Genomic DNA, 25,861 nt, shown 5'->3' with positions numbered 1-25,861 from the left:
GTCATTACTTTACAGAATGTGAAGAAAATGAAATATTAGTCTGTTTGAAAAAATAGAAGTGTCTGCATTTTTCTTTACAAACTCAAATATTGACTGCATAAACTGAAAAATGCTTGAAGATTTATCTTTCCTGTTAATCACTGAACTAATATTTAGATGTATAACTACTGTTTCTGAGAACTACTTCATATCACATTTGTGCTGCATGGAGTCGATCAACTTCTGGCACCTGTGAACAGGTATTCCAGCCCAGGACCAGCGGACTACATTCCACAGTTCCACTTCATTTCTCCATCTGGGTAAGGCTGCTAGTCCAGACGATGTGTGTCCCAGATTACTGAAGGTCTGTGCTGACCAACTGGCTGAGCTGCTCCAGAGCTCTTCAACTCCTGCCTGCAGATGGAGCGGGTCCCGGTCCTGTGGAAAACATCATGTTTTGTGCCAATACTCATGGCTGGGCGCTCAGCCGAGCTCAATGACTACATACTGGTGAAAAAGCGAGTGAAGGACTTTTTATTGTTTCAGCTAAGCCTCAGTGACACCTTGATGTACAGTAGATGAACATTTCCAATCACCTCAAACAACCAAGTTGTAACTAAATCTGTCCAGCTCTGGAACTGAACAGAATTTGAGACAAAAAGTAATTTATTCTTCAACATCCAATTTTTAACTTCTTAAAAACAAACAAGAACACCACTTTAAATCTTTGGTGGCTGAAAGACATAAATTGTAACAGTTTGAATTCATATTTTTCCATCCACTTCTACTGTGGCTGGTTTCAATCAAATAGCTGCTTCCTCACAGACTGCATGTGTGTTTCAGGTGGACCAGACCTATGAGCTATTTCAATCAATATTTTGATTGACACATTAATCCATCAGTCCACATAAAAAAAATCAGATTTTTCTGATCAGCCACAAAAATAATCCATTCAGAGTGACAAAAAGCAGTAAATCCTCATTTGAGAAGAAAGTGAGTAATTAATTATGATGGACAAGTGATGAATTTAATTATTGCTTCTGTTGTAAATGGGACAAAAGACAAACAAAATAATTTTAACAACTTTAACAGATATTGAAAAATGTTACAAACACTGCAAATAACAGGACTACATTGTTACAGGCATATGTTGACAACAGAACACAAGACACAAAATGTTGCATAAAAGACAGACTCAGGTAAACATTCTCTTCTCCCTATAAAGGACAGCAGGAAACCAATGTCCTGCAAAATACTTCAGAACTAACTTTGAAAAGAAACTGTGGATGTTTACACAAATTAAAGGTGGAATCATTTGCATTTCCACAAAGTCTCTTGTAGGTTTGTAGTGTAAAATGGTTTGAAAAGCCCTGGAAGTCCCATCTCATTGGCTCACTCTTGTTATTGTGAATGGAGGCCAAATGGCGTACCCATGGTATTTTATTCCATCACATACAAAAATATTTCAGTATGATGATTATTTGAAGACTATGAAGATGCATTTAACTTCCACAGTTTCTTTTGAATTCATTTTTGGCACTTTTTCCTCCTCCACAAGCATAATAACTCGCCTATTCAGTCTGGGACTCAAAAGCCTAAATAAAATATAAAAACATGAGCTCTTCTATGTTCTTTTAACATCCTTCAAAGATATCATGCCCTCACATTTCTCTCGAGGGTGTACACTGATGTCAGGATCCTACTCCACTTATTGAACTATAGTTTATGGAGCAGCAGAAAGCAACCACTGTAGCACATAGGCAATAAAACCAAGAGAATACATTAAGTGCTGGAGGACTGGTAGTGCAAAGTCAACAGAACTGTAACTACATCAGTACAAGAGCGAACAAATCAAAATTACAGGTTTCAACTGTTTACCTTGCATCCATTGGTGCTTAAACTTCCCAAAAAATATACATTCCACCACCAACATCTGAGGCAAACCATATAGTGTATGAAATAACTAGGCACCTGTCAGTTTTACAAACCTACACTGCCAAACAGCAGAAGGACTTGTGCAGAACACAACATTCAACTGCTGACACCATACAGTGCACCCAGAAAGAATTCACAGCACTGTATTTTATACACATTTTTTATGTTACAGCCTTATTCCAAAATCAATGACATTCAATTTTTCCCCTCAACATTCTACACACAATATCCCATAATGACAATATGACAGAAGATTTTTTTTTTTTTTAGATTTTTGCAAATTTATTAAAAATAAAACAACTCAGAAATTACGTGTACACAGGTATTTACAGGCTTTGCCATGAACCTCAAAATTGAGCTCAGGTGGATTCTGTTTCCACTGATCATCCTTGAGATGTGTCTACAGCTTAATTGGAGTCCACCTGGGGTAAATTCAGTTGATTGGACATGATTTGGAAAGACACACACCTATTTACATATAAGGTCCCACAGTTGACAGTGCATGTCAGACCACAAACCAAGCATGAAGTCCAAGGAATTGTTTGTAGACCTCTGAGACAGGATTGTCCCAAGGCACAAATCTGGGGAAGGTAACAGAAACATTTCTGCTGCTTTGAAGGTTCGAGTGAGCACAGTGGCCCCATCATCTGTAAATGGAATCCACCGTGACTCTTCCTAGAACTGGCTGCCCATCTAAACTGAGTGTTCAGGGGAGAAGTGCCTTAGTCAGGGAGGTGACCAAGAATCTGAAGGTCACTCTGACAGAGCTCCAGCTTTCCTCTGTGGAGAGAAGAGAACCTTCCAGAAGGACAATCATCTCTGCTGCAATCCACCAATTAGGCCTGTATGGTAGAGTGGCCAGACGGAAGCCACTCCTTAGTAAAAGGCACATGGCAGCCTGCCTGGAGTTTGCCAAAAGGCACCTGAAGGACTCTCAGACCATGAGAAAAAAAATTCTCTGGTCTGATGAGACAAAGATTGAATTCTTTGGCGTGAATGTCAGGTGTCATGTTTGGAGGAAATCAGGCACCATCCTTGCATTGAAGCATGGTGGTGGCAGCATCATGCTGTGGGGATGTTTTTCAGCAGCAGGAACTGGGAGACTAGACAAGATTGAGGAAAAGATCAATGTAGCAATGTACAGGATCCTGGATGAAAACCTGCTCCAAAGCGCTCTTGACCTCAGACTGAAACAACAGTTCATCTTTCAGCAGGACAATGACCCTAAGCACACAGCCAAGATATCAAAGAAGTGGCTTCTGGACAACTCTGTGAATGTCCTTGAGTGGACCAGCCAGAGCCCAGACCTGAATCTGATTGAACATCTCTGGAGAGTTCTGAAAATGGCTGTGTACTGACGCTCCTCATCCAACCTGATGGAGCTTGAGAAGTCCTGCAAAGTGGAATGGGCAAAACTGCCCAAAAATAGGTGCACCAAGCTTGTGGCATCATATTCAAGAAGATGTGAGGCTGTAATTGCTGCCAAAGATGCATCAACAAACTATTGAGCAAAGGGTGTAAATACTTATGCACAGGTGACTTCTTAGTTTTTTTTATTTCTAATAAATTTGCAAAAATAAAAACAAACAAAAAAAAAACCCTTTTTTCATATTGTCATTATGGGGTGTTGTGAGTAGAATTTTGATTGGAAAAATTTTGCAATAAGGCTGTAACAACAAAATGTGGGAAAAAGTGAAGCGCTGTGAATAGTTTCTGGATGCACTGTAAATACGCATATAGGTGCTTTTAATATTGCAAAACTGCTAAGCTATAATTTTAACTATGGCATTTTCCCATTGATAGAGTGCAGGAAAGCTTGCTCCCAAATTGAGCACAATCTCAAACAGGCTTGACAACGAAGCTGTTAAGTCAACTTCTGAAAAATGAATAATTCTGATGGTGACACAAGTCAGATGGATCACCAAACTTTGACATTGAAAACTCAGTGTGATCATCTGTATTGTGATCTATGTCAAGCAGAGCTTCACTTTCCCTATGTCAGCCGGAGTTCAAATCCACTGTGCAACTTTTCATCCCTGTGCATGGATCTCTCAGGTCCAGCAAACATCTTTGCACCGCCCAGAGTAAAATACACCAGACAACATGAAAGAGACCATGAGGTTCATATCAACATCACACCTTCACTTCATTGCTTACCTTTACACGAGTGCCAGGAACGCGACAACACCAACAGAAGAGGGAAAGAATATGAAAACGGAACATAGCAATGGTTTCAAAATCATTGAAAAACATAAAGTGTCTATGCTCTAGCTTCCACTTGCAGGGGTACTGTGGTACCGCATGGCCACCACTGTACTTGCTCTCACTCACTGGGCTGTTAAACCAGTTCAGCACCAGATGTCTCCTTCCCCAGTGAGGCCCTTCCCACTGTCTGCCAAATCACAGGTGGTCCCACCTTCCAAGATCCCCCACCCTCCTTAAAAACTCAATTAGTCTTCTTCCTTGAAAATGCCCTGTGACTGGTGTCCATGGCAACAGCCCATGTGTGCAAGATGGGGCATGAGTGTTTTTATGAGTAGATGGTGATGACTTCACGCCCACTGCCTCGGACCAGAAGGACACGGTTTAAACCTTCAAGGAGAACCTCCAGGAACTCCATATCTTGGACCAGAACAGTCAAGGTCTAACACAAAAATGAATAAGAGAGCATGCTACAATTTCTTGGTGTACCGGAATCATATTGACAGAAAATTATATTTATTTTTTAACCAGTAAGCTTGTTAGGTCAAAGTTTCCTTGTCCTGGTCCTCAGTACCCAATGGACTAACACATTTTGCATTTGTCCCTGAACTACTTGGACCAGATCAGCTCAGTCAGGTGTGTTCAGTCTTCAACAGCTGGCTGAATAATGAAATGTCTGATTTTGGCTTATTATGATCAGTCAGAGCAGTGAGAAATCTAAAATGCGCTGTACTTTAGGTCCCAGGGATCAGATTTGGGAAACACTGCTTTAAGTTGATCATTATAGTACATTATTTAAGATTAGTTCATCCCTGCCCACAGTCCCACCCGCAGTATACCATGACAATCCTGAGCTCCAACATGTGCCACCAACCCAGCAATTTACTTATTACTAATCAGGTTTTCAGTTAATATTTAATCACCCAAAATTATTTGTTCTTTTCCTGCGGTGGGTGTTCTGTGCTCAGTCACTGGATAACATGCCCCCTCTGACCCCACAGAAATGTGATGAAGATGCACGGAGAGGAGAAGAAACATGAGGTGCTCTGTCCTAAACAGCATTACTGCAAGAGCTAACAGGTATTCAAGGTATTCATGGAAGTCAGAGGTGTCAAGTAACGAAGTACAAATACTTCGTTACTGTACTTAAGTACACTTTTTAGGTATCTATACTTTACTCCTTTACTTATTTTTCTGCCTACTTCTGACTTCTACTCATTACATTTTCACACAAGTATCTGTACTTTCTATTCCTTACATTTTTAAAACAAACAGCCTCGTTACTCTTGGCTTCAGTTTAATGTTTATATATATATATATATATATATATATATATATATATATATATATATATATTTCACGTCATGTGCGCCTGTAATCAACTTTTCTGCAGCACGGCTTTGCTTTGAACCGTGAACCAATCGAAGCAGTGGTTCGCAGATTGAATGCTTCGACCTATTGCTTCGTTGATTCTTTCTTTCTTTCGCTTAATTTTTCCCCGCTAAAATCCTAAAGAGCATACCTCTGTGAGTATTATTTACCTTTTCTACGTTAAACCGACCTGTTATGGTCTTCTGAAACAGCTGATAGATGTATTTTATAACTTAAAAACGGGAGCGACGCTAACGCGTTAGCATGTCTATGGCGTTTTCAATGTTAAAAGTTAGCATTAAGCAATTGCAGCTCTCATCACGTTCGGGTGCATTTGTTTTCAAATTGTAATATTTCTTAAATTTATTTTTGTTTATATATCAATAATCTAATGATTATTATATATAATTTTAGAGAAAGAGGGAAAAAGAACCTGAATAGAAACACAACAGAAAATATAAAAGCAACTAACAATGAACATACATAAATAAATACATAAATAAGTGTTTCCTGTGAACACCTAGTGACTCTTACACCTCCACTTCATCCCTGTCTTATTTAATGATGGTCAAACCATATTTTCATTGTGTTAATTTCTTCAGTGATTTCCTCCAGAACTATCTGCCAAACTAGAAAACTGCTGCATCCTAGTAAGAGCAGAATACTACTAGAATGAATTTGAATAAGGAAAAGTTGTGTTGTTTTTTTTCCTTCACTAAATGGATGCTGTACTCAGTCCAGTTTATTGTCTGGAATAGTCCCAGATTGCATTTCAGAGCTTCTAGAATTGAAACATTTTCGTGCAGGTGGTGTTGGGGGGTAGTTTTGGGTCTTGGGCCACATGTAGAACGAATCAGATTTTAAATTAAGCTTTCAATTCATATAGTGGCATCTACCTTTTTTTTTTTTTTTTTTTTTTAAGGTTACTTTATACTTTTATACTTTAAGTAGGTTTTGGAGCACATACTTTTTCACTTTTACTTGAGTAAAGAGGTCAAGTTGATACTTCAACTTTTACCAGAGTGTTTTTAAACTGCAGTATCTATACTTCTACTTAAGTAACAAATGTGTGTACCTTTGACACCACTGATGGAAGTGTACTGTAACACTGTACTGATTGGTTCAAAGGCCTTTTGATCTGTTATTAACTTATAAAAGTATTCATATGGCTAGCACACATAGTATGTTACTTTTCTTCCTACCCTTTTAAATTAATTTTATTAGTAAAGACAGTGGGCCGTGGCTTTAGCTGAAGTCTGGGTCTGTTAGTGAAGCTTAGGGCTAATGGCCGGCGATTACCTTAGTATTTATTCTACTTTCCTGTTGCTTAATGTTGATGAATTATACCTTAAGTGTAGTTTTTCTGGCCAACTGATTCCATTTTTCTTTTTCTCTCTGTCCGAGATGCGGCTGGATCCACGTGCTGGATTGGATTAGTTCTGTGGTGGACGCGGGACATACTCTGCTGTAAGAACAGATCCAATGAGTGGCTCGATGACCACCCCCCCTTGAACCCCCTCCCTGCCTGATGGTGGATTGGATGCCTGCATGGACTCTCATCAATTGTTGTTATGCTGTGTTCTGTATTTTAAATCTTTTTGGTAGTAGAATGGCGTAAGCAGTGGGTCACCCCTTGAGTCTGGGTCTGCTTGAGGTTTCTTCCTCAATATCATCAGAGGGAGTTTTTCCTTACCACTGTCACCCAGGGTGCTTGCTCTAGAGGTTGGTAAGGTTAGACCTTGTGTGAAGCGCGTTGAGGCAGCTTTGCTGTGATTTAGCGCTATATGAAACTAAAATAAATTCAACTGAATTGAAATTGAATTCAGTCTAACGTTTAGCTGGCCTCTTTCCTAAGCTCGTCTCCAGGTCAAAGATGGCAGATACCAGAAGGTAAAAAATACAATTTTAATGGTGAATATGAAGATGAGGTACAGTGAGGAAAATATGTATTTGAACACCCTGTGATTTTGCAAGTTCTCCCACTTAGAAATCATGGAGGGGTCTGAAGTTTTCATCTTAGGTGCATGTCCACTGTGGGAGACATAATCTAAAAAAAAGAAAAAAAAAATCCGGAAATGACAATGTATGATTTTTTTAATAATTTATTTGTATGTTACTGCTGCAAATAACTATTTGAACACCTGTGAAAATCAATGTTAATATTTGGTACAGTAGCCTTTGTTTGCAATTACAGAGGTCAAACATTTCCTGTAGTTTTTCAACAGGTTTGCACACACTGCAGCAGGGATTTTGGTCCACTCCTCCATACAGATCTTCTCTAGATCTTTCAGGTTTGGAGTTTCAGCTCCCTCCAAAGATTTTGTATTGAGTTCAGGTCTGGAGACTGGCCAGGCCACTCCAGGACCTTGAAATGCTTCTTACGGCACCCCTCCTTAGTTGCCCTGGCTGTGTGTTTGGGGTCACTGTCATGCTGGAAGACCCACCCATGACCCATCTTCAATGCTCTTACTGAGGGAAGGAGGTTGTTTGTCAAAATCTCGCAATACATGACCCCATCCATCCTCCCTTCAATACGGTGCAGTCGTCCTGTCCCCTTTGCAGAAGAGCACCCCCAGAGTATGATCTTTCCACCCCCATGCTTGAAGGCTGGGATGGTTTTCTTGGGGTTGTTCTCATCCTTTAAACATGGTAAGTGGAGTTGATTCCAAAAAGCTCTATTCTGGTCTCATCTGACCACATTACCTTCTCCCATGCCTCCTCTGGATCATCCAGATGGTCACTGGTGAACTTCAAACGGGCCTGGACATGTGCTGGCTTGAGCAGGGGGACCTTACTGCCCTGCAGGATTTTAAACCACGACAGCATCATGTGTTACTAATGTAATCTTTGTGACTGTGGTCCCAGCTCTCTTCAGGTCATTGACCAGGTCCTCCTGTGTAGTTCTGAGTTTTCTCAGAATCATCCTTACCCCACAAAGTGAGATGATTCATGGAATCCCAGACCGAAGGAGGTTGACAGTCATCTTGTGTTTCTTCCACATTGTCTGTGAGAGCCAGAATTCTTGCTGGTTGGTAGGTGTTCAAATACTTATTTGCAGCAGTAACATACAAATAAATTATTAAAAAAATCATACATTGTGATTTCCGGATTTATTATTTTTTTTTTTTTTATTATGTCTCTCACAGTGGACATGCACCTAAGATGAAAATTTCAGACCCCTCCATGATTTCTAAGTGGGAGAACTTGCAAAACCACAGGGTGTTCAATAGTCAGACAAACCTATCTCTGTAATTTGTCACCAAGCTGAAGATGGAAAAAAGGACAATTTCCAAGGATATGTGAAGCAGGTGACTGAAGACACTGTGTGTCTGAAGTGACTGTGTGTCACAAAGTGACTGAACACTGGTTTGCATTTGATGGATTTACATTTTGTAAATGCAGATCCTGATGTGAAATGTGTTTTTTTTTTTTTTTTTTTTAAGGACTAGTGAGTGGTGGTTTAGACTAAACGAGGGAATGAGGCAGTAAAGCAGTGAGGATACAGTTTTCATCTCCTCCTCTGTTCTTGGGAGGTCCAGGCATGTTGAGCAGAACCAGGTGAGCTCCCTGGGACTTGTTTATCACAACTTCATTCAACTTAACAGCTGTGTGCATCCGACGAACATTGGACTGGTTCCTAGAAGAACAGGACTCACAGTGAACAATCGCACTACATGAAACACAGATAACCACACTGAGTACTAACTACACTCTCTGTACTCTTACAGGTAACTACATAAACACTGCAGTCATCAGAATTTTCAAAGTGAATTAATATTTAACCTGTTCTGTGCAGTTTATCAATTTACATCCACCTGCTCAATGGTCATGGTTAGAAAACAGAGTACCACACTACACCTGCAATGGGTTATTTTGGATTAATTGATTAGTTAACTGATAGACAATTAATCAAGTAGTTTAAATATTCAATAATGATTTAAAGTCATTTAGCGAAAAACTCGAACTGAAGATATGTAGTTTTTACACTGCTACAAATTGAACATATTTGGGTTCTGGTGGTTTAAAGATTCTGTCCCTAATTTTGGTAAATTTGGAGAATGGCATTTTTAAATGCCTTACATTTTACAGAAAAAAAACTCTACATGAAAAAAGATTGGCAGATGAAGTGATCATGAAAATAATTGCTGCACACTGAAACCTTTCTTTCAAGGTCAAATTGATCTCATCCTCAGATGTTTAAAGAAAAACTTTCTTGACCCTGTGCCACCAAAACTGACAGTAATTTCTCTGTGTCAGGTCGCAACAGATCGTATAGTCAGATAGTAACAGATAATAACATTAAACTGCATTTACAGAGGAACAACTTGAAAAACAATGAAGAAAAAAAAAAAGCTGAAACACATTAGTGAATAAAAGCGTGGTTATGGAACAGACATTATAATTACAAACAAATAACGAGGCAGCATTTTCACAGACATGCAATAGAAGTTCAAATAAGACCCAGACTGAGTCCAAGCTAATGCCATTTTGTTTGTTTTCTCATTAAAATCAATTCTGCGCATATGTGTCTTGTTTGATAATCACTTCCAGTTCGTGTGTCTTAAAAATGCTGTCTCTTTATCATCACAAAGCATTAAAGTAAGCACACTGTGTGACGTTAACTGCCAAAAGCCACATTTTATCAAGACCACAAATAACTATATATATATACATACGAGGTCTGTCAATAAAGTATAGGTCCTTTTTATTTTTTTCAAAAACTATATGGATTTCATTCATATGTTTTTATGTCAGACATGCTTGAACCCTCGTGCGCATGTGTGAGTTTTTCCACACCTGTCGGTAACGTCATTCGCCTGTGAGCACTCCTTGTGGGAGGAGCCGTCCAGCCCCTCGTCGGAATTCCTTTGTCTGAGAAGTTGCTGAGAGACTGGCGCTTTGTTTGATCAAAATTTTTTCTAAACCTGTGAGACACATCGAAGTGGACACGGTTCGAAAATTAAGCTGGTTTTCGGTGAAAATTTTAACGGCTGATGAGAGATTTTGAGGTGATACTGTCGCTTTAAGGACTTCCCACGGTGCGAGATGTCGTGCAGCGCTCTCAGGCGCCATCGTCAGCCTGTTTCAAGCTGAAAACCTCCACATTTCAGGCTCTATTGATCCAGGACGTCGTGAGAGAACAGAGAAGTTTCAGAAGAAGTCGGTTTCAGCATTTTATCCGGATATTCCACTGTTAAAGGAGATTTTTTTTAATGAAAGACGTGCAGACGGATTGCAGCGTCGGCTTGCAGCCGCTGCGACGCTCCGCTACTGGAAAAACACCTCTGTTGGAAGCCTTAAGGACAAGTTGGAACATGTCCAGCTGTTTTCTCAGCAATTTCTCATATACTCACGCCACTGAAAGCCATCAAAAGCCGCCTGGATTTTACAAATGGTTATCAACACGGAGGCGTTTTTCCTGTGCCGCCGCACCGCGCCGGCTGCGTCCCGACGCGCGGACCCGTCCGCACGTGTTTCATTAAAAAAAATCTCCTTTAACAGTGGAATATCTGGATAAAATGCTGAAACCGACTTCTTCTGAAACTTCTCTGTTCTCTCACGACGTCCTGGATCAATAGAGCCTGAAATGTGGAGGTTTTCAGCTTGAAACAGGCTGACGACGGCGCCTGGGAGTGCTGCACGACGTCTCGCACCGTGGGAAGTCCTTAAAGCGACAGTATCGCCTCAAAATTTCTCATCAGCCGTTAAAATTTTCACTGAAAACCAGCTTAATTTTTCGAACCGTGTCCACTTCGATGTGTCTCACAGGTTTAGAAAAAATTTTGATCAAACAAAGCGCCAGTCTCTCAGCAACTTCTCAGACAAAGGAATTCCGACGAGGGGCTGGACGACTCCTCCCACAAGGAGTGCTCACAGGCGAATGACGTCACCGACAGGCGTGGAAAAACTCACGCATGCGCACGAGGGTTCAAGCATGTCTGACGTAAAAACATATGAATGAAATCCATATAGTTTTTGAAAAAAATAAAAAGGACCTATACTTTATTGACAGCCCTCATATATATATATATATATATATATATATATATATATATATATATATATATATATATATATATATATATATATATATATATACACACACATACATACATACATATGTATATATATGTGTGTGTGAGATTTAAATTGTTTTTTCTCCCTACAAAAAACCCCTGGTGACACTGGTGGGGAACATATTAGCATAATAACTGAAACATGAAAATGAGTAATCTGTGTCATGCTGACAAAAAAAGCTGAGTTCTGTATTATCACGAAGCAGGGTTAAATTTGATTTGATTTGATTTTTGGGATGAATAACAATGATATTCAAAAGATAAAACCTTGCACTTTTCATGTGATGGACTTGGGGACTTCATGATGGATTCGGCTGCACCTTGTCAACTCTGAACTCTATGGTGTAAAGCTTACTTTTTTATTTTGATGTTGTTGAAATAAGTACATCTGTCCTTTATGGCTTTTCATCGTGGGATATTTCATAAGTACTTAGAGTACTAATTACTCACTCATCGTCAACCGCTTACTCCAATTAAGGGTCATAGGGGGGGGGGGGGGGTTACTAATTAATAGTGCTAAAATGATAATATCACATTGAGGTTTATATGGTCAATACTACAATCACAGAAATGTCCCATTCTATTCTACATAGTGAAATACTGAAAAATTTCACAAAAACATCAACTCAAATTCATCTTTTACATCATGTCTCTGAAATGATTTTCAAGTTGTTTTACTGCAGCATTTACAAATAATTACATGATAAAAAAATCATATACAATATGCATATGCTGTGAGGTAGAATGAAAAAATTTAATACAAAAACAAAGCATAATTTTGTGTTTAAGTGTACTACTTAACATTAATAACAACTGTATTTTAGCAATGGAATATTAGGAGACAAGAGTAACTTTCCTGGTTTGTGTGTGTATGTTTTTGTCTATGTTGTTCTACTGCAGATTTCAAAGTTGACAAAGTACAACTGAATCATCATGAAGCATTTCAGACTTTAACCTTTATTTAATAGTCCCATTGAGATCAAGATCTCTACAAGGAAGACCTGGTCAATTATAAAGTTTCTAATCCACCTAACCTGCATGTCTTTGGCTATGGGAGGAAGCCAGAGCACCCTGAGGGAACACTGGGAGAACATGCAACCTCCACACAGAAAGGCCAGTGTAGACAGAAGTGTAGACAGTGTGATATTTTGTGGTGACACAAGTTCATTTCCCACCATCAGTTTCACCAGATGGGTCTTGAAAGTTTTTGCTCATGTGGATGTATTAGCAAAAGAAAAAAACAAATAAACAAAACATCCACATCCAAAAGGTGGGAACCATGGCTGATTATTTTAATAAAAGGTACATAGAAAAAAATCAGTTCACGTAATGCCTCCTGATATATACAAATTAAAGCATGGCGGTTTTTCCACAGCTACATTCCCAGCAAGAAAATAATGCGCATTAACACATGCAAAGTAGGACACCTGTGCACACTGAAGGATAATCACATGAGCTAGCAGACATGAAGCCACAGTGACCCCAAAACAACACATACAGCCGAGGGCAAAGAGAATGCAACTTACAGACTCTCCCACTCTCTGGAAGGAGGAAAACAAGACAGAACAACACAAACAGGTTTAGATGCAGCTACATGTCAGCCCACAAGCACGTTTCACACTGTCCCAAACGTCTCATCATGACAACCAGAGGTGTCACCTGTTATTGAGCCATTTGAAGTGTAAAGCGGTGTTTTGTGAAGATGTAGTAACCATTTCCTCGTGTCCTATGGGAATCTGCAGACATTTTACAATGTGTTTGTGTTCCATACTTTATAAACTGATAGGATGGACAGTTTTGGATGAGGAGGTGTTAGTCTTGGTGTGATACGGCCATGCCCTAAGACTGAATGGGGAAAGAAATGTACGCACATGCAAATATGCACAGCCTGAATGTGCGCACCATGCACGCAAATCCATCACAGAGCGTGCACATGCTGTGTGGACACCACCCTGAACACAAGAACTGGACCATATTAGCTACGTGAAGTGATTTACTCTAAAGAAATCTTGATGCTTGCTTTAAATTAAAAAAGTAAACTAGAGTTAAAATTAATACTCAAACAATAAGCTGGCTGATATAAAAACAGACTAGAAAATTGATTTATCAATTTATTCACAGGAAATACCAAATTTTGACTTGCTGCAGCTTTTCAAATGTGAAAGTTTTCTCATTTTGTGTTGTATTTGAGAAAGTGGCTTTGACAAACTTCAGAAACATTTAAAATTGACAAAAATCATCTGTAATATGTCTTTAAACTTTGTGGTCTAGCAGGTTTTGAACATTAAAATAGTCTGGTATAAAGAGCTTGTAAATATTTTAAATCAAAAATTTATTATGAAAAATGAAAAAATTCTATAAAAAAAAAATTGGTTAAAAAACCAACAGAAAAAAACAGCTATCAGCTACTATAAACAAAAAATACTGGGCCTCACTATGGCATACGTCAACACTGGATTACTAGCCTGTCATTAACCGCCCTATTACTGAATACAAAACTGTCAAAGGATGCCTGTGAATTAGCAGAAGAGGCTGCACATGAAATAGGTCAAGAGTTTGTCATTACAACGTTTGACATGGGGATTTGTATGAAGGCATACCCTCTGATCTGAACAAGCTGTGCACATAATTCAAAATGTAGTCAAATCTATATAAAGACAGCTTTCATTTGGTGTCTTATGTGTCCCATTTGCTTAAAAGATGATGATTTGGTAACTTTTAATGTGCGGAAAAAAAATCAGATGTCAGAGGTCAAAAAAAGTGCTCATGTGTCATTAGTGAGTCCCAATATTTTTACTGTTACCCATTGTTTTTGTAATCTAGACATCCTAAGCTTTTTAATGATACCAAATTTATAGGGTTGTGGGGGAGGTGCACGCGAAACCATGCTGGCTCATGGCCTATAAATTTCTAAGGCCACCACTGGATGCCTTCTTTCTGTTCGTTTCAGCCATTTGGAGAATAATTCAAATTATGTAAATGTCTCTCACAAGGAACATTCACTTAGTTTGTTGTATTTGACCTTAATAAAATAATATTTTACAGCCTGACACAGCCTCTAACTTGGGAACAGACCTTTAATTTACACCGGGAAGCTAAAACCTTAAATGTTTGTTGATTTGAGACTGTTTTCTGATGTATAGGTGCCACCTGCTGTCGAGCATACTGTACTTACGGTTTCAAGTTAAACAGGTCACGCATGGCGAAGTTGGCGTTACACTCGCGGTTACGGCTACGCTCTGTGAAGAGCTTGTCCTTGGTCCAGGTCATGTGAACCCTTTCGGGCCCAGTTTCTTCTTTGTCATTTATGGAGGCGTGTGATGCTGTGTTCCTGTCATGGATGAGCTGTGCCTACAAACGAGGGAGAGAGGTAGTTGAGGAAATCAATTAAAAAGCAGGTGGACAGGAGGATGACCCATGGTGGAAAGTGTGTGTGTGTGTGTGTGTTGGGGGGGGGGGGGGTGAACAAAGAGGAAGGAAGAATGAAGAAAGATTTTTGACAGATTGTGAACATTGAGCTATCACAGGAAGTCAGTCAAGGTTTAAAACAGAAGAGCATCATGACAGTAAGAGACTTAAAAAAAAACCCAAAGGAATAAAGGTAACTAAACATAAATGGAGAAGACGAGAAGAAAAAGATAAACAGACTGAACAATAGAATTCCAGATATCAATAAAGAACAATTAAAAGAGGAGATGAGGAAAAACTTTGCCATGTTATGTATTAATGCACATGATACAAAGGTGTATTGGAAGACAAATTCAGTATTTTAGAAGTTGGGCTCTTTGTTGAGACTTTATTTGTATACCAGTGACTCATTAATCTATGCTTTTTCAGAATTCCAAATATGTTTGTGTATACCCTTCCTTCCTGTTCAAAGTGATATATTAAGTGACCAGAAAACATTTAATTTGCATCCTCTTTCTGCTGTGTGCATGGCACTCTCACTCTCTCAGGCACTCTGTTATGTTGATTTCATGTTAGGCCCAAGACATGCCCATAATTAATGAAGACGATAAACCCAACCCCTTTGGTTCCTGTGTTCAATGTTGCTCCCACATTAAGTGCCCTTTAGTTAACAAACAAATTGGCAATGCTGCAGACGGATTTGCACGATGCGTTTCAGGCTGTGCAGCACAGACTGTCAAGATAGGGCCAACAAGACCTTCTACAAAAAGGTTGTTTCACATTAAACCCCCAGTGTGTAAAGAAACCCTCAGCCAGGCCAGAGACACATCCCCAAAATCAAACAACACCATGGTTTATAACAATGTGTGTGACTTGTATTGCCTTTGAAACAATTAAAAAAAGTTGTGAGCTCTCTATTGTTATACTCTTATGGAAGTTTTAAGGAATACCATTGACCAATGATACATATAAAACTAACTGGAGATCCATGATGTTCTACACTTGACCTGTTACTACTACAGCATAAATAGAATTAATACAACCAACTTCTAAAATACCATAACTTATCTATTATTATCTTTTCCAAATTAGGAATTACAATAATGCACATAGACAATGACTTTAAAACACATGCACAATGTACACATGAAATGATAAACAGAGGAGTCGATAGACAGAAAATTCATTGAGCACTGGCAGTTGATTAATCGTTTAAAATCTTTGTTAAACAAATTGCCAAATGTTCTCTGGTTTCTACTTCTGTGAGGAGTTGCAGATTGTCCCCATTTAATATCATACTGCATATCATTACAGTTCAGTTTTTGACTGTTCATTATCAAAAGACAACATCTTGGACTGTGGAAAAACTGTAACGGAATTCTCAACTTTGATAGGTTAAGCGATTAATCAAAGGAAAAAGAGACCCATAAAAGTGCAGTGGACTCAAGACATTTCTTTGGAAAGGAAAATGAAAAGTGATAGGAATCTGTCAAGAATGGAGCAGTGGTCTCTGCAAGACTTAACCAGATCAGCCATGTAAGAGGTTAGCCAAAAGAAGATGAAAATAGATGTATACTGAGGTCCATAAGAAGTTGAAAACTAACACATTTTTGTCATTTTGCCCCTGTACACCCCCACAGTGGAGCTGAAATGAAGCATGTACTTTAAGTGTAGATTTTTAGCTTCAAATCAAGGGATTTAGCAAAAACAATTTAGGAATTATGGCTATTTTTCTACACAGTCCTTCCATTTTCAGAGGCCATAAATAATAGGATAAATGAGACATGAGGATTGTTGTTGATACAAACCATCACTTTTACAGCCAGTTTTCTTTTGAGAAGTTGGGGGACAGATACATGAACATTAGGAAGTCACTGAATATGTCTTAGACATCATTTAACCTCAGATATTAAGAAATACAAACAGGATATTACACAGGCTGGTAAATTGGTCTGGAGGAGGCAGTTCTCAAAAACTGACTGTGTAAGAAGGAGACTAGTGAAGGAAGCCACCAAGATGCCCATAAAAACTCTGAAGGATTTATAGGCTTCTGTAGCTGTGACTAGAGTACTTGTGCAAAGTGCAACTTTTTATCTGCTGAACCACTGTTCATACAGCTTCATGGTGGTGTGGCACAGAGGAGGGTGAAATGAAAAACAAGCGGTTAGTATTCATCCAGCAGAGACCAGGAATGTTCTTAATTCACAGTGTGAACAGTGTAGTAATGAAAGACTGATGTCCAGATGGAAGCACAGGCAAAAACATACCCACATTTCTATGTGCACCATTTGATTACTGAGACCAGACTAAACCCAGACCAGATATGGACACATTTCACTTCAATCTTTGCATCCTATAGCCTGAATATGATGGCTGGAACAGATACAGCCCATCATTACACCTAAAATCCATTAAATCCAAGTATTAATTAAAGGTCTGAGACCACATGCACTGCTTCCTGTATCAAATAAGATGAAATTTAATGTTTGTGAAACTGTCCATTCTGGACCAGATAGGATTAAAGGGGGGTTTGGGTAAGGGAATGGGTAAGAGGGTGGCAGTTTCAGGGTAGGATGGGCTGATATTCACAAAGCAGCTTCCAATGACTATATTCTAAGTCGCAGCACGACGGCACTAATCTGGATTTGATAATCAGGATTTCTGATGTCCAAGAGATGGATCAAATAATTGTGATTTTTTAGCTATTATAGGTTTGATGATGACAGACTTTACCAGCTGGACCTGAATGGGCTTGTAGTCCCACACAGTGACAGAAACTTTGCCTCATAAAAACAACACCAAACTGAAAATGATCTTGTTTTCTTTTAAGCTATAGCTTAAAAAACAAATTTCACAGCCTTCAAAGGCACAAGATCAAACACTTGAAGTAAAATAATCTCTAATTATTTAAATAGAGAACATATTTTCCTATGACAGAAAGAAAAAATAGTTAAATTACAATTTATCCTCTAAGAGATGTCCTGCCAATCCAGCTGTGACTGATCTTATGATACCCAGACTATTATGTTGCAGTTGATGTTACATTGTAAAAATGAGATCGTCCAAAATTGGCCACTCACACATCTGTTTAAAGAATCTGATATAGATGGAAGTAAAATCTCACTTTTCAAGTTGAGCTCTATGACTTGAATTCAATTAAATTTATTTGTACATAGCGCCACATCAAAACAAAGCTGCCTCAAGGCACCCCCCCCTGTAAGCACATAGGTGACAGTGGTAAGGAAAAACTCTCTCTGGCATTTTTGAGGAAGAAACCTCAAGCAGACCGTACTCAGAGGAGTGACCCACTGCTTAGGCCAATCTAACAGATACAAAGTTACAAACAGCTACAAAAAAGTACATAATGGTATAAAGTCCACCTCAAAGCCAAGTCCACTGAGTCTAAGGTCTTGATTAGCATAGGATGCTACATATGACATCAGCAGGGTAATAGGCTAAACTTAAACCCGATTCCATTTAAACAAGCAAATAAGAATTAAATGCAGCTAAAGTTCCAGCTTTGTGAAGATGGCCTGTTGTGTCTAACAGGACAGGAAGGGACAGTGGATGGACAGCTCTTCTACCTCATCTTCTTGAGTGTCTTCCATTGGTGAGGACTCCCGGCAGAGGTTTGTACTTGTTGCACCATCCTGGTTCTTCCTCCGGATTGAGCTACGTGATTCGTCAGTGATACTCTGAATCTGAGCAGGGTGGTGTGTCCCAGAAAAGTACCGATAGATTAGTAGGTACCAATTGTTACACAGGGCATCAGATGACCAAACATCATCAAAATAATGTTGTCACTGCAATGTGCAAACTCAAGTACATGACACAAACAACATGTAAAATGTGACCTTAGTTCAACACTTCAATTTATGTAGCTCTCACACCGGGTCATGTTTTCCCATGTAGTGACTTGGGACAGTTTGTGTATAATTTGAAAGGCAGGGGCAGAATTTGACACGTGATTAAGATTGGAAATAGTTTTGAACATGTTCAAAATTTTGGAGAACTAGACGTAACTTGTACTCAAGTCAAGGTAGCTTAGGCTAAGCTCAGTGCACCTGATTTTCACACAGAGCATGCATAGTGTTACTAAGCGTTATCCTGAGTTATCTATGGGGTTTCTGGAGTTGAGTGTGAGTTTGCTGGGAGGGTAAAACAATTGAGACAGAGTTACCCTGAGTGATCCAGAGTTAAGTACAAGTTACACAAACTCATTTGGACTGTGAATGAGTTCTTCAAAATTTGAAGACATTCAAAGCAACTATGAAATTAACAGAACTTTCTAAGTTGTGCTGAAATAAAACAATGTAAGCAGAGTTATAACTCTGGACCACGTGGCCTGAATCAGCCCAAAACTAAACCAGATGTGAGAGTTGCTATAAATGCGCATGCACACACACACACACACACACACAAAAACAGGAAAGCTAAAGCAAACTGCACATTATGTAAAATGTGTGAATAGTGTGCTGTTTAAGCAAATTGTGAGTACTGAGATGGTGTCAGTACAGCGTTTGGTATAAAGACTGTACCTCTCTCTCCCTCTCAGTCCTTGACAGGTGCATTTGTTTCAGCATCTGTGACCTCTGCTCCATCACCAGTGTCTTCTCATAGGTGAAGGCTGAGATGTCATTATCATGCTTCAAAGAGACAGAAACATTAGTGTCAAACTGATTCTGAGCTCGCAGGAATCCCTGAGCTTACAAAGCCACAAACAAACAGCGTACAAAAACACATTCATTTCTGTGTGGGACCATCCCTTTACCAAAAGTAAAGCCAATATGATGATCCAAAATCAAGTGAAGGGAACCTTGGCCAGAGGCTCATCAGTCCACCAAATTGTATCGGAGCCATGTTACATAGCTACTTTACAATCAGACAGTGAGGAAAGCACAAAGAATGATGACTGCTAGGACTAGCTCAGGAGCACCATCCATACTACATGAACTAGTTCATAAATCAAGTCATCTACTTTGGAATACTGGTAGTTTTAGCTCATTTGTGCTGTTCTTAAATAAATAAATAAATAAATATACGAATAAAATAAAAAAAGCATTGAAAAAATGAAATAAAATGACTATAGACCCAATATGCGGCCTTAAAACAGCTTCTGCAGCATAAACTGGACAGGCCTGTTATGTTGTCTCACCATTTCTACCACTTCCACCTCTGCATCCAGTCGCAAGTGGTAGAGGAACATCTGGAGATCTTTCTTCATTTGTATGCTGTTGTCATCCATTTGGGCCACAGTGAAGATACGCATCTTGCACTTCCTCCATACCTGGAAAACAGAAAGAAATGTTTATTCTGGAAGGAGATATGATAGAAAATGAGCAGAAAGCAGTTACTGAATCGAAGGAATGAGAGATGGTTTATAAAAATTAATACAAAGAGAGCAAAGAAATTGTTGAAACTTATAAACTGTATGTGCTACCAGCATTCTGACATGATCTGACAGAGTCCAAACACATAAACCAACCTTGTGCTGGCGTAGCAGAAAGGGCAGCAGCATCAGTAAGCCTCCGTCATGAACCACCCACCACACATCGATGGTGCCCTCACCGAGTCGATCCTGGTTGGTGGGGAAATTGTCTATATTCTTAGCCACCAGCAAGGCCTGATGGGCTGCGGTGGTCTCTCTCACAGTCTCTGGATGGAGTGAGGACCAAGGAGATGAGATACTTACACTGCTCACCTTCAGCTCAGGTTTCCTAAACAGATGCTAAATTGTAACTGTAAACATAAGTTTACATACACCAAAAAATTAACTGAAGGTTTCCAGAGCACAATTTTGGATGACCTTAAGTAAAATTTCACCTTTGGCGCCATTTCTACAATGACACTTTAGCTAGCCTTGTAACTTATTAAAACCATCTTTATGTGTGTTTCGGTGCAAACCCATATAATGGATGTTGTGTGCTGTGTGGGCCGCTGAAGAGGAGGTACTGCTGGCCCACCACCAGAGGGCGCCCTGCCTGAAGTGCGGGCTTCAGCCACGAGAGGGCGCACCCGCCCCACGGGAGCAACTGGGAGTGACAGCTGTCACTCATCATCAATGCCAGCTGTCACTCATCATCCACCACCATAAAAGCCGGGCAGCATCTCCACCTCGCTGCCGAGATATCGTCTACCAAACAGGTAAACTCTCAGCCGTTTTCTGGTGCCAAACGCACACAATTGTCTGGATTCTTTGCAGGCGTACCTGAGTATTATCTGCAGCTGGAGGCTGGGGTTTGGGGATCGTGAGGGAGACGACGGACTTCACTCCTCACACCAAACTAGGATAAGTCATCAGGCGCTGCACATTGTTGTACTGTGTTTGAGGTGGAGGTGTTATTCCCACCTGAAGAACGTGTTTGCTGTTTACTGGGTGTGTACACACACCCACTATTAACTGTTTCTGCTTCCTGCAGCAGTACCAGGTCTGACAGCTGGAGACGGTGGCCACTTGGGGACTCAGGACTTGGCGGCTCCGGTGTGTTTCAGACCCGTTGGCAGTGGAAATCGTGTGGGGCCTGGCTCTTCTCTGGACAGACGTCTTCAATCCTCGAGCCTGCCCACACGTCACCTTTGTATATTGATTGCATACAAATTCTGTGATTGTATTTCGTTGTGCACATTCACAACAGTAAAGTGTTATACTTTTGGCTCATCCATTGTCCATTCATTTACGCCCCCTGTTGTGGGTCCGTGTCACTACACTTTCCCAACAGGATATCTCGGCCAGCGTCATGGATTCCGAGGGGCGTCAACCATCTGTTGAACAACCAATGGAAGAGCAGGGTGCACAGGCGCCAGCAGGAGGCGTGGTAGGTGAGTTGCAGCAAATCCTCACCGCCTTCACTGCTCGGTTGGATTTAATGACCGAGCAGAACATCATTCTCAATCGCAGGACGGAGGCTCTCACCGCACAGGTGGAAGCGCGCGCACAGGGCGCTGCTGCAGCTCCTCCTCCTGCTGTCCTGGTGCCAAATATAGACGTTCCAATGGTCATTCAATGACCCCCCCCCATCCCCTGAAGCATACATAAGTCCCCCGGAGCCGTACGGAGGCTGTGTGGAGATCACGGCTCCTAACAACATATACTGGGTTTGTGAGGGAGTTCAGAACAGTCTTTGATCACCCAAATAGAGGCGAGACCGCTTCAACAGTGCTGCTGTCTATGAGACAGGGGCGTCGGAGCGCAGCTGAGTATGCAGTCGACTTCCGCATCGCGGCTGCGAGGTCCGGCTGGAATACAACTGCGCCGCCTTCGTAAACGGACTGTCGTCGGTCCTGAAGGAGCACCTGGTGGCTAAGGGTGAGCCGCGGGATTTGGACGGGCTTATTGATCTAGTTATACGATTAGACAATCGGTTAGAAGAACGCCGTCGGGAGCGAGACGAAGGATGTGGCCGGGCACGCGCCGTCCCTCTCCCTTCCGGGTCCGAAAAGGTTCCGCCCTCCCCACGCTCCACAGCCTCAGCGCTCCGTGTGGCAACAGCTCCCCCTGCTGATGATGCTATGGACACGAGCAGGGCAAAATTAAGAGCTTCTAACAGACAGAGGAGACTGGCCCGCGGGGAGTGCTTTATGTGCGGCTCAAGCGAACATCAGCAGAGAGACTGCCCCAAGCGGTTAAACACAAACGCCCGCCCTTAGAAACTGGGCTAAGGGTGGGCCAACACGTATTTCTGCACGTCTCCCAGTTATGATCCTGAGTGGGGATCTAACCCTTCAAGCCCCAGCACTGGTGGACATGGGGTCAGAAGGGAATCTGCTGGACAGCAGATGGGCAAGGGAAGTAGGGCTCCCTCTAGTGGCGCTCCCTTCACCATTGAAGGTGCGGGCGCTAGATGGCACCCTTCTCCCTTTAATCACACACAAGACACTACCAGTAACTCTGGTAGTGTCTGGGAATCATCGGGAGGAGATTGAGTTTTATGTGACTCCTTCTACCTCCCGCGTAATTTTGGGCTTCCAATGGATGATTAAACACAATCCCCGGATTGATTGGCCGTCTGGGGTTGTGGCTCAGTGGAGCGAAACCTGCCACCGGGAGTGTTTAGGATCCTCGGTTCCCCCCGGTTTGACTGCTAACGAGGAGGTAAAAGTCCCCCCCAATCTGACGGCGTTGCCTGAGGAGTACCATGATCTTGCTGACATTTTCAGCAAAGATCTGGCACTCACTCTTCCCCCACACCGGCCGTGCGATTGCGCCATTGATCTGATCCCGGGCGTTGAGTACCCATCCAGTAAACTGCACAACCTCTCACGTCCAGAGCGCGAATCAATGGAAACCTACATCCGGGACTCGTTAGCTGCCGGGCTGATCCGGAACTCCACCTCCCCGATGGGTGCTGGTTTCTTTTTTGTGGGCAAGAAAGACAGCGGACTCCGTCCACGCATTGATTACAGAGGGCTGAACGAGATTACGGTTCGCAACCGATACCCTTTGCCCCTGTTAGATTCAGTGTTCACGCTCCTGCATGGAGCCAAAATCTTTACGAAACTGGATCTTAGGAACGCTTATCACCTGGTTCGGATCCGGAAGGGAGATGAATGGAAGACGGCATTTAACACCCCGTTAGGTCACTTTGAGTACCTGGTCATGCCGTTCGGCCTCACTAACGCCCCCGCAACGTTCCAAGCCTTGGTAAACGACGTCTTGCGGGACTTCCTGCACCGATTCGTCTTCGTATACCTGGACGATATCCTCATCTTTTCCCCGGATCCTGAGACTCATGTTAAGCATGTACGTCAGGTCCTGCAGCGGTTGTTGGAGAACCGGCTGTTTGTGAAGGGCGAGAAGTGCGAGTTCCACCACACTTCTTTGTCCTTCCTGGGGTTCATAATCTCCTCCAACTCCGTCGCCCCTGATCCGGCCAAGGTTGCGGCGGTGAGAGATTGGCCCCAACCAACAAGCCATAGGAAGCTGCAACAGTTTGCAAATTTCTACAGGAGGTTCATTAAGGGCTACAGTCAGGTGGTTAGTCCCCTGACAGCCCTGACCTCCTCTAAGGTCCCCTTCACCTGGTCGGATCGGTGCGAGGCCGCGTTTAGGGAGTTGAAATGCCGGTTTTCGACTGCACCAGTTCTGGTGCAGCCCGAACCTAGCCGCCAGTTTATAGTTGAAGTGGATGCCTCTGACTCAGGGATAGGAGCCGTGCTGTCCCAGAGCAGGGAGTTTGATAAGATCCTCCACCCCTGTGCCTACTTCTCCTGCAGGTTGACACCGGCAGAGAGGAACTATGACGTCGGCAATCGGGAACTCCTAGTGGTGAAAGAGGCTCTTGAGGAGTGGAGACACCTGTTGGAGGGAGCCGCGGTACCATTTACGGTTTTCACGGACCATCGGAACCTGGAGTACATCCGGACCACCAAGCGGCTGAACCCCAGGCAAGCCCGCTGGTCACTGTTCTTCGGGCGTTTTGACTTCCAGATCACCTACCGCCCCGGGACCAAGAATCAACGAGCTGACGCCTTGTCCTGGGTACACGAAGAGGAATTCAAAACCGAGCTGTCAGATCCACCGGAAACCATCATCCCCGAGTCCACTGTCGTGGCCACCCTCACCTGGGATGTGGAGAAGACCATCCGGGAGGCCCTGGCAGGGAACCTGGACCAGGGGGCCGGCGCTAAGAACAAACTCTACGTCCCACCAGAGACCAGGGCCGCAGTCCTGGACTTCTGTCACGGTTCCAAGCTCTCCTGTCACACAGGGGTGCGAAGAACCGTGGCAGTGGGCGTCCATGGAGGCCGACGTCCGGGAATACGTCCAGGCCTGTACCACCTGCACCAGGGGCAAGGCGGATCACCAGAAGACATAAGGACTCCTTCAGCCGCTACCGGTGCCTCGTCGCCCCTGGTCTCACATCGGCCTGGACTTCGTCACGGGCCTCCCGCCGTCCCAGGGCATGACTACCATCCTCACAATAGTGGACCGGTTCTCCAAGGTGGCCCACTTCATTGCCCTCCCGAAGCTCCCTACGGCCCAGGATACAGCAGACCTCCTGGTCCACCATGTTGTACGTCTGCATGGGATTCCTTCAGACATCGTCTCCGACCGTGGTCCCCAGTTCTCCTCGCAAGTCTGGAGGAGTTTCTGTAGGGAACTGGGGGCCACCGTAAGCCTCTAGTCCGGGTACCATCCCCAGATGAACGGACAGGCAGAGCGGGCGAACCAGGAGCTGGAGCAGGCCATCCGCTGCGTGACCTCCGCGCACCCGACGGCCTGGATCAAGTACGCTCACAACAGCCAAATCTCATCTGCCACCGGCCTCTCCCCATTCAAGGTATGTTTGGGGTACCAGCCCCCATTGTTTCCGCTCACGGAGGGAGAGGTCGGCGTGCCCTCGGTCCAGGCCCACCTGAGGAGGTGCCGTCGGGTGTGGCGCACTGCCCGCTCTGCCCTGCTCAAAGCCCGGACGAGGGCCAAGGCCCATGCGGACCGCTGGCGTTCCCCGGCCCCTGCATACCAGCCCGGGCAGGAGGTTTGGTTATCTACGAAGGACATTCCACTCCACGTGGAATCTCAGAAACTCAAGGACTGGTTCATTGGACCCTACAAAATCCTCAAAGTCCGCAGTCCGGCCACAGTGAAGCTGCAACTTCCTGCTTCACTGCGGATTCATCCAGTATTCGACGTGTCCCGCATGAAGCCCTACCATACCTCACCACTCTGCACCCCCGGACCGGCGCTGCCTCCTGCCCGGATCATCGACGGAGAGCCTGCGTGGACGGTGCACAGGCTCTTGGACGTTCGTCGACAGGGCCGGGGGTTCCAGTATCTGGTGGACTGGGAGGGGTATGGACCTGAAGAATGCTCCTGGGTGAAGAGGAGCTTCATCCTGGACCCGGCCCTCCTGTCCGACTTCTACGACCGTCACCCCGACAAGCCGGGT

The 25,861-nt window shown here is 42.6% G+C and overlaps 1 protein-coding gene across 6 annotated transcripts in view; it reads right to left on the bottom strand.

The window, feature by feature from the left end:
- Positions 1-3,574: 3,574 nt before the first annotated feature.
- slc12a7b (solute carrier family 12 member 7b) overlaps positions 3,575-25,861 on the bottom strand; it is a 254,202-nt gene continuing 231,915 nt past the window's right edge. For 3 of the 6 annotated variants that reach the window (XM_034172266.1, XM_034172301.1, XM_034172281.1), the window contains 8 exons: positions 20,458-20,627; positions 20,128-20,259; positions 19,511-19,618; positions 18,557-18,673; positions 14,740-14,915; positions 13,091-13,105; positions 8,991-9,124; positions 3,575-4,536 (listed from right to left, as the gene is read on the bottom strand). In XM_034172266.1, the coding sequence (XP_034028157.1) occupies positions 4,445-4,536; positions 8,991-9,124; positions 13,091-13,105; positions 14,740-14,915; positions 18,557-18,673; positions 19,511-19,618; positions 20,128-20,259; positions 20,458-20,627 (944 nt within the window). In that variant the 3' untranslated portion in view covers positions 3,575-4,444. The remainder of the gene's footprint in view (positions 4,537-8,990; positions 9,125-13,090; positions 13,106-14,739; positions 14,916-18,556; positions 18,674-19,510; positions 19,619-20,127; positions 20,260-20,457; positions 20,628-25,861) is intronic. The other 3 variants (XM_034172272.1, XM_034172288.1, XM_034172294.1) reach the window with 3 other exon arrangements.

Source organism: Thalassophryne amazonica, chromosome 1, assembly GCF_902500255.1.
Source record: "Thalassophryne amazonica chromosome 1, fThaAma1.1, whole genome shotgun sequence".
NCBI lineage: Eukaryota > Metazoa > Chordata > Actinopteri > Batrachoidiformes > Batrachoididae > Thalassophryne > Thalassophryne amazonica.
This window is presented reverse-complemented; position numbering and strand designations above follow the sequence as displayed.